General features: G+C 42.7%; 1 protein-coding gene across 1 annotated transcript; it reads right to left on the reverse strand.

Moving 5' to 3' along the window:
- Positions 1-4213: 4213 nt before the first annotated feature.
- On the reverse strand, positions 4214-9387 carry LOC124692277 (protein MAK16 homolog). The gene is made up of 9 exons (XM_047225616.1): positions 9077-9387; positions 8878-8987; positions 7826-7944; positions 7639-7736; positions 5732-5819; positions 5518-5652; positions 5334-5424; positions 4973-5085; positions 4214-4532 (listed from the first exon to the last, which is right to left on the reverse strand). Exons 1-9 carry the CDS (start codon positions 9133-9135, stop codon positions 4485-4487), a joined length of 861 nt encoding a protein of 286 aa, XP_047081572.1. The 5' UTR covers positions 9136-9387; the 3' UTR covers positions 4214-4484.
- Positions 9388-9926: the final 539 nt, after the last annotated feature.

Consider the following 9926-nt stretch of genomic DNA (forward strand, 5'->3'; position numbering starts at 1 on the left):
TTTCGCCATACATGCTCATATGTGTACCAGAGTAGTGTAGTAGTGCTATCTGTTTTCGCATTATTTTGTCATATGTGTACCAGAGTGGTAGTAGTGACTTCTGATTTTGCCATACATGCTCATATATGTACCAGAGTAGTAGTAGTGCTATCTGTGTTCGCATTATTTTGTCATATGTGTACCAGAGTGGTAGTAGTGACTTCTGATTTCGCCATACATGCTCATATGTGTACCAGAGTAGTAGTAGTGCCTTCTGATTTCGCCATATTTGATCATATGTGTACCAGATTTGTAAATGACCAGTACTGGTGACTTCTGTTGTAACCATATCTGATGATGTAGGTGGCTCATCAAGCGACACCGAAGAGCATGTAGATGATGAACCGGAGGACGCCTCAAATGAGGAACCGATGGAGAATGGTAATCATGCTTCTGACCCACACGTTCCATGCTTGTTTAATGGTACTAATCCAACAGTCTCTTTGTTTAATGGTTTTTCACTTTATCCCGCAGGTTCCAACAGTATGTTGAAGAGGAAAAGAAATTGGTACAGACTCCATCAGAAGCAAGCTGCGTACGCAATGCTTCTAGAGAGGACCTCTGCTGGGGTCTTAAGTTGAGGGGTGTCTGAGGAGGTGTCTGCACTAACAAACATCCATGTAAGTACATTGGTGAATTGGTGGACAAAGTGCAAAACACTTGGACTGGACGGACTTGAAAGCAAACGTGGAAATTCGGGACGGCAGAGATTACCTTTTGATGCGGAGGCTATCAAACGGGTGAATTTGAGTAAAAGGACTACCCTTCAAGATTTAGAAATTGAACTGAACATGTCAAAGACCACATTATGGCGACCTCTGAACGAGGGCTTGTTTAGGCGTCACACAAATGCCATCAAGTCCACGGCGACGGATGATAACAAGGTAGCTCGTGTAAGATTTTGTTTATCCATGCTTGAAAACATTATAGACTTTGAGGACTCAAATTTTAAACCAATGTATAATGTCATACACATCGATGAGAAATGGCTTTACCGCACACGCGGTAGCCAGAATTATTACTTGGCTCTTGGCGAAGAGGATCCATTCCGTACCACGCAAAGCAAAAACTTCATTGAGAAGGTGAGCAATTTAAATTACTTCTTCTGGTTGTAAATGATTATTTTGAATAACGGTATGGTAATGTTATTGTGTAGGTCATGTTCTTGGCAGCCGTCGCTCGTCCACGATTTGATGCTAATGGAAATGTGTTTTTCGATGGAAAACTTGGAATATGGCCGTTCACCTACCAAGAAGCGGCAAAGAGAAAAAGCAAGAACAGAGAAGCTGGAACAATGGTAAGGAGTTCTAGTTTTATGTTCACTTTTAGTGTCTGTATGTTGTCTACTTGGCCCTTATTGACATGGTGATCGTTTTGTACTAGGTCACTAAGGTACTCCCAGCGGTTACCCAAAGTGTAAGTCGGGATTACATGATTAATTTTCTGCTACCGGCAGTAAAGCAGAGATGGCCTGCATCCGAGCGTGGAACGACAATCTGGATTCAACAAGATAATGCAAAGACGCATATCCCTGTGGAGGACCCAGAATTTGTCGCTGCGGCTCAAGCTGATGGTTGGGATATCCATCTCACATGCCAGCCTCCGAACTCCCCCGACCTAAATATCCTTGACCTTGGGTTTTTTTTGCAGCGCTTCAATCAATTTTTCACAAGTTATCTCCAGGTACTGCATTCCGTAAGTTTGAGTTGGTTTGACGTTACAAGGGTTTTTGAAAATATTTGTGCAGGATCTGTTGAAGACATTGTCCACAAGGTGCAGCAGGCCTTCGAGGAGTACCCAGCTGAACGAAGCAATAGAATCTTCCTGACGTTGCAAGCTTGCATGTGCGAAGTACTTATTCAGCTGGGAGGCAACCGATATAAAGTCCCCCACATGAGGAAGGAGGTGTTAGAAAGGCTCGGAACTCTCCCAGTGACATTAAAATGTACTACAAATTTTGTGAAGTGGGCGATTGACTCCTTGCCAGATGCTTAGTCATAGTTTATCAGCTTAGGCCTATGGTGTTATTTCTTGTTTCAAACTCTTGAGTATCCATTCAAAGTTTTTAGCGTTACTCCTCTGTTTGAGTTTTGTACGCTGAAATTTTATGCCTACTGTAAGGTTTATCATGTTGGTGTCGATTGTTACTTCAATTTTTCTAGCCATGATTTTTTTTGCTCAACAATAACACTACCACGGTCAGATGGAAAAGTGCTCTTGCTACACAAAAAAGTCTGATTTAAAAGATTATGAAGAACATGGTTTATTCAAGATCAAATGAGTACAGCAGCACTCGCTTTATTCAAGATCAAATGAGTACAGAAGAACACGATTTATTCAAGATGAAAGAGTACATAAGCACACGGTTTATTCAGAATAAAACGTCATATCCTATTTGTATCTATCCAGGTCACTGCCCTGGTCTTCTTCTTCTTCCTCGCTGTATGTTGAAGATCCATCCGAGCTTCTTTGAAAATAGTCGCGCATCTCGCCGCAGCCGGAACACTTGTGCATTGCCACTTCGTTGATCCACTTGGAAAAGTCGATGATTGTTCCCGGCAATTGACGGCACACTAGGCATGGTACCTTCTCCTCTGGAAGAACGTCTGGCGCCGCCTTCCCATCTTCAACGACAGGAACGTCAGGTGCCGTCTTCTCCTCTTCAACTTTGGGAACATCGCCTGCCGCCTTCTCCTCTTCAGCCGTGGGAACGTCGTCTGCCGCCTTCTCCTCTTCAGATGTGGGAACGTCGGGCTTGTCCTCCTTCACCACGAGCCGTGCAGCGGAGGAGTCCATGTCAAAGAGAGAACACATGAGACACGGGAGCCGGGAGAGAGAGGATCCGATCGTGAGAACTGAGAGAGAGATGAGGCGTGCGACCAGATTGGTCCATGTTTTTAGGACGACAACATATTGGATACCAGATTTTCTCTACGTCAACAGATTCGTTCTAGATTTTCTGGACGGGAACATATCGGTGGAAGGGGTTCTTTACAAAAAAACATAGCTTTCCTCTTATATTCTGGAACAAAAGCGAAAAAACAATATGCATTATAGAAAGGAACGGAGGGAGTATAGTTTTGCTGAGTTAGATGAGAGAGAAGAGGAGAGAGAAGAGAAGCAGGCTACATGATAATAGCCAGCTGCAGCGCTCCTAGGCACTTTCTAAGATTGCAAGGTGTGTCATATGCATATAAAGTAGTTCACACTAGTATCTAACTATTGTATGGGCTGACTACAAGTAGACTATAGATGACATGGCAAAAACATATAGCCAACTGCTAACTCTTCTATTGTTCTTGCTCTAAGAGCAAGTACAATAAGTCTTAGTCAGCTGACTACAAGGATTAAAATAATATATTTATGTCTAGTTGAAGGAGAGAAGAGGAGAGAGAATGTAAGTGAGCTCTTATGCAAGAACTAGCTCTAGCACGTGCTCCTAGGCAAATTGTGTGAATGAAATGTGGGTACTACTTTCTTATAGTCAACTATTGTACTTGTTGGCTATTGATGACATGACATCTTGCTTATAGTCAACAACCGTCTATACTATTGGAGTTGCTCTTCACAAAACTCCCTGGATAATGTATTTGAGGACATTGCCACTACTGTTGTTTTCTCAAAAGGTTTAAACCAACTAGTTATGTGATTGCAAACAGTTGCGGAGCCAGGATGGGCCGACGCCCCAGGCCATCTTCACGCTACAGTAGCTACAGTGTTGCTACAGTGCCTATTTTGCTACAGTAAAGCCTACGTTCCTGGCTCACGCCCCGGGCCAAGGCCCGTGTGGCCTGGGGCCTGTCTCCGCCACTGATTGCAAATATCGACCAATATGTGAATGATCGTGGGACAGGATTTGATGCTTCGGCAAAGAATTAGTAGTGTTCATTTCAGTTGTATTCTGACTTGATTATCACTAAAATTCGAGTTGATAATACATAGTATTCAAGTCAATTTATCCCTTGTATTTCTAATTGTTGAACAATTCAAATAATTCTTTGGTCAAGGACAGAAAAAACCAGATTAGTTTTGACCTAAGGGGGGTCTTTTTTTTCTATAAGCGCGTGGGGTGTATGCATTGACTGGAGTGAGGTAGTTTTCTGGTCGATGACCCAACTGAATTTAAAAGCATCCATTACACAACATGGCCTTAAAAGTTGTGTCCGCCACAACATTGGAAAGGGAAATTACAGAATCTATTTAGATCACAGATCGACCGAATACCCCCAAGTACAATATTACTGTTTTATGATCTAGGCCACAAGTCATGCCAGTTTCAATGTGACCGGGTACCCAGAAGTACAACAATGTCAGTTTCCATCTTCTCAGCACACCAAAAAACATCATATGAATTCAACAGGTTATCATGAGAAGATAAAGGTAGATCATCTAGCATAGAGCAAAAAAGATCAACACCGACCATATTACTACATGCTTGGGTGACCTCACTTTTGCGTCATCTGCCTGCTATTCATGTCTTCATCTTGATCAACCTGTTGGGAGACAAGCGAGAAACAAATATCAACAAAGAATTGAAAATCAACTTCAGGAGGAATGAAATCACTTTGAAAAGAGTAGTTAAGACTATGCCCAAGATGCTTGCTTTGGAAAAACTTCTCCATTGAAGAAATCATCCAAAGAACTTCCAGCAATGTAAATAAAGAGAACCACGTAATACTTAATTTCCCACTAAAACTTCGGACACACTAACATCTAATATGTAATGCAGGATTATTTAAGATGTGTTTTATACTATCTATATGCTTTTAGGTGATACAATGAACTACCTACATCCCAAAATACATCAGACGTTTTGGTTGGCTGTTTTAGCCTACCAAAGCATCTTGTATTTTGCGACAGAGGAATCATTTTAACTGATGCAACACACTGTAACATGACATCAAAATTATTCATACAGAAATGATTGATTTACCTCGGTGATAACCTTGGTAGACTTTCTCCCAATCTTTGATCTCAAATTGAAGTATGATCCCTTGGGTTTCTTTGTTACTGGCTCATCAAAACCATCATCTTCATCTGCGTCAACTGCAACCATTTTATATTTTTTTGAAAGGAGGTTAGATTTGCAGTAACTGCTATACTAAATAACAATTTTGTCCAAATAAATGTTTCTGCGTCTCATACATATTAGAAAAATCAAAATGGCCATAATACATAAATTGTAAGGTCTCTCCACATTAACTAGTGAACGAAAAATAGCGAAATGTCTTCGCAAGTCAGAGCACTAAGTAACATGCCCAATAAAAATCAGCAGAAACAAAGGAAAGGTTTACCATCTTCACCAACAAGGCCTTCAAAGTCTTCCATATCATCCATGTCACCCATCTCGATATCATCACCTTCAACATACTCTATCTCACCTTCCTGTGTTGGCATGTGAATCGAAAGAATTTGAGCAGTGAGAACAATAGAGCATTTCAAAGTTGGCTCAATTCTCATACTCAGTACTGTGCTTACTTCTTCCTCTTCTATCTCAGGAGCCAAGTCATCTTTTTCCATTTGAAGGATAGTATCAAACTGACTGAAAGGGTAATTATAAATGTCACCATATACACCTTTTCTCAGACGTTCCTTCAGTTCACTTTCAATGCTCTGACCAATAGTAGGCAGATGTTAGAGAACGGCAATCTGAAATAGACAAGTTGATGAGGATTATCAGGGGAAAAAAAACCTTATCCAGTTGAGCAGCCTTTTCAGCTTTCTCCGATCTTCTGATCTCACGCTGAGTCTTCTTCCTGGGTACTGTAATTATCTTCTCTCTAACAGCGCACAAGAATATGTTAAGGAGCTTTTCACGTGACATAGAATTTAACAGTAGAAGTATGTATATTAACAAGAAGAATCAGCATGTTATTGAACTTGGTTACATCTTAATGACACAAATGTCATACCACCAAGTCTGTCACATCATCACTAGTCAATTCTTTGTTTTTTCTGTAGTCACAAAAAGGTTTGTTGTCACTATAATATTTTTAGTATATCGTCCCCACAAAAAATATACTACCTCTGTCCCAAAATAAGTGACTCGGTTTATGTAGATACGGATGATTCTAGAAGCATTTTATTTGTCGATAAATCGGTATCTAGGAAATGTTGAAATCACTTATTTTGGGACGGAAGGTGTAGTATTTTGAATAAAAGAGGCGTGTAATTTGAAGACATTTTTGGCTTTAGTCTTGCTGAGCTATGCAGGCAAGGAAGGGGATGAAGGGGGAAAAGAAGCAGGGAGCTGGGTGGAGCCGCAGCAGTGGGACTGATGAGCAGCGCTGGCGAGGCTGGTCAATTCCACAAAGTTGCTCACTAGAGAGACTGTGATGGCTGCTGGAGCAGTGAAACAGGAGTAGGGCAGAAGCAGGGAACAGGAGGAGGACACTGACCTTCGGTGACAACGACAGTGGAGCAGGAAGATGACAAGGAAGAGGACAAGACTGTTGTAGGACGATCAAGGAGGGGACAAGTGTGAGAAGGAGGGCGAATGGGATGGGGTGGCAGTTGCGGCCAGAATGCCATGACAAGACTGCCATGACGAGAGAGTGAAGAGACTGCCACAATGTACATGGACACTTCTCTTTGTTTGCGTTGCATAGGTCACTATTCTTCATATAGGCAGCTCGTACGCCTGTAATGGGTAGAATAATCGTCATGCAAAAATATTGCACGGTTCAAAGACTTAAGAGCCTTATTGGGACAAATGGTACCTAGACAACTCTGCTGCTTATAGCATGTGGTCATGGTCTTGCTGTCAAACAAAGCAGCCACGCAGCAAGTACCGATCCAATCGTCCATATGCGGCCACTTACGAAGATCTGCTACCACACGCAGAACTCCCATTAAATGCTCGAGCCATCACTTTACATCATTGCACAGGTGTAAAAAGGGTGCATTGGACACGTTCAGCATTACAGTTAAGAGCGCACAAGTCGCATGCAGCCACAAAGCACAATCTGCTGCTCCCATGTGCAAAAGTCTCATTGAATGCTTCACAAATAACTTAAGATCATCATAGGGGAAGTAACAAATCAAGACTTCATCAACTGCTTGCATCAATTTAGGCCATTGCCTCCTCCAGGGCCACCAGCCTGGTCTGCCAACTGCACGGGACAAATCACACGATTGATCGCATGGGACAAGAGGGTGGCTACACGATGATCTGTTCCATAGGATTCGACAAGGTAACATTGTATTAGGCTAGGTTCGCATGAGGGAACACTAAAGAGATCCTTTGGGCATGGGATAGTTGCCAGAGCAGGAAACAATGTGCCCTAAATGACAACCTTTAGCATCTTAACCAGCCCCGTCATATGATCAATGCCGATGATCATATTTTATGTCCTCAATAACGACCTCGAAAGTGTTTTTCCACTGTTTTAGCAAATCAAGTGAGAAAGCAAATGGAACAATACCAGCAACATAAAATTTAACATGGATTAATTACTATATTATCTTACACCAGTCATTTATGATGTAACATTAAAAGGAATATATACCAGTTCACACTATCAGGTCACACTCAGAAGTCAGGAGCAGATAACTGTTAGGAAACAATGTGCTGCAGATACTGACACAAGAAGTACTTACCTCACTTTAAGTTGAAGTTTCCTCATCCTTATCCGATACTGAGTCATTTTTGTCAGGCGCTGCTTGATCTTGTGCACAAGTAGCTTGGGCCAAAACTCCTATATAATGAAAAAACAGGTATGCGATAAGACTAACTAGACTCACATGCAGATGTACAGAAAAAAGCCCAGCAGCTAAAAATGCATACGAGATGCTTGTTGATGACTTCCATTGCTTTCTCATAATTCCTAGGTAGTTTGACTCTCTCCCATAATCTGTTTGGCTGATGAGCTCTTTCAGCAGTTTTCATATATAAGTAGAAAATACCTGCATGCCAGATAAAATAAGAACAGCAGTGTTTGGTTCAGAATCTGTAATGCATAGGGCAATGAAATCAGAATATACTGGTGATTGAAACGGAATGAGATGAACTCAACTTTGTTTGTTTTGTTAACAGTAAGCATATACAGCACAATGTTTGGATCAGGCCAAAAAAATTGAATAGCAACTCTGCATCATCTTGAACAATGCATACAAATCGAACACAGATGACAAAGAGCAAAACTGCACACAAGAGGTAGAGCCGTAGTGCGCATGGAAATTTCTCAAAATCGTAATAAAGATCCACCTCCTCGCTGGCCATATGGACCAGCTACTTCATCGATGTTCTTGGGCCCAGACCCAGCAGCTCCTCACCGGTAGCTTCCCTGGTTCCGAGACGAACCAGACACCATGTATCTCGCCAGTGTGGAGAGATCAAGGCTATCATGATTTGTGGACCACAGGACAAAGAACGGGGTGCATTGTGTGCTCGATAGAACCCGACAGCCATCGGTCGGTAGGTCTGGTAACGGTTTCAGATTCCAGTGGGGGTGGGGGAAGGTGCTGCAGCTGTGAATAATGATGTAACTGGACTGCATGGGACCCGATTACGGTTCAAGTGAACCAAACTTATGTACGATTTTCAAATTATGGTGTAGTCTGATAAGGGGCCAAAAGTGACGACCCAAACACGATCTACCGAGTTTCTAATGATAAGCATAGCTTCCCTTCTGAACATAACTACAAGCACAATAACTAAACCATGCAGACCACAACATTGAAACTTTAAAGCAGTGGCTGCAGCATCCTAAAATTTAAGACACTCATCTGCAGACCACAATGACTATTACATGTAGAAAAGTACTGTTTTGACATCAAAAAAGCTGTTGAATCAAAATCGTTAATTTAAAAGAGAGGAGGGCGTTGTGTGGTAATCACCATCGTGGTCCCGGATGGTGGCGTAGCGGCTGTTAGCGAGCGGGCAGGAGCTCCGGTTGCATATGCCCGTGGCATTGTACGGATTCCGGCAAAATATGCCTGTGGTGATCCTGCGCAAATCAGCAACCGACTTAGCATGAGAGAGAAAACCAAAATGAAAATAAGGCAAGAAAAAGAAGGCTGGCTACTGCAGTGGTACTTTGCCATGAAGCTGCAGTGGTTGTGGCGGATGCAGTGCCATATCACGTCGTCGCTCATCTTGCAAGCCGATGCTTGGACTAGCCCTTGCTCTGCACGCGCTAGATTAAGTTTTCTCGCTACAGTAGCCGGCCTGCCAGAGCTATAGACAAGATAAGTGCGCGCTGGCTATGCGAGGAGGTGCTACAAGGAGGATGGGGAGAGGAGGGCGACGGCGAGCTCCGGTCGTGAAAGCCCTCTTTGCACCGGCCAGCGGTCGGAGGGGGGAGGGGGTGTTTACAGAGGAAGGAGGCGGCGGCACGGCCCTGTCGTGGAACCGATGGGTTAGAATGGTGGAGATTCTAGTTCTAGGGTTACGCGAGGTTTGGGCTCTTTGCGGCGGCGAGGGTTGAAGCCTGTGGGCCGCCGAACCCGTCTGGGTTGGCGTTCATTCTTTCGAGTTGGACCATGCCGGCCGGGGAGGTGCTATACAGGGAGCGCCTACCGATCGCTTCACCTGAAGGCGACCGCGACTGGGCCGGCCCATTAATTTATTCGTATGCTGAAATAAGTAATCTGGACAGGGTGTTTCTGCACCCGGGTGCATATGCACCCTTTATTTGAAATGCATATTAAACATATTTACAAATGTTAAAAAAATATGAATAAAAATGCCTTGTGTATATCTTAACATGTTACATGTTCACAAAGTTGTTTCAGCAAAAACCGATATGTTTTATGCCCTGTGCAAAAAAAGATAAATTTTTGGTGTTAAAATAGTCTATTTCACGAGGCATTATTTGTCTTTTTTACACAGGGTATAAAAATTGTCGGTTTTATGTGAAACTTTACGTGCACACATAAAACATATC

The sequence above is a fragment of the Lolium rigidum genome, chromosome 2 (assembly GCF_022539505.1).
Source record: "Lolium rigidum isolate FL_2022 chromosome 2, APGP_CSIRO_Lrig_0.1, whole genome shotgun sequence".
NCBI classification, from domain to species: Eukaryota; Viridiplantae; Streptophyta; class Magnoliopsida; order Poales; family Poaceae; genus Lolium; species Lolium rigidum.

What these genes read in the sequence shown, in the direction of transcription:
- LOC124692277 (XM_047225616.1), bottom strand. Translation starts at nt 9,135, where the DNA reads ATGAGCGACGACGTGATATGGCACTGCATCCGCCACAACCACTGCAGC. An exon ending in CACCATCCGGGACCACGATG is followed by an intron (nt 7,945 to 8,877) that starts GTGATTACCACA and finishes TCTGGCATGCAG; the next exon opens with GTATTTTCTACTTATATATG. An exon ending in AAGTCATCAACAAGCATCTC is followed by an intron (nt 7,737 to 7,825) that starts GTATGCATTTTT and finishes TTCATTATATAG; the next exon opens with GAGTTTTGGCCCAAGCTACT.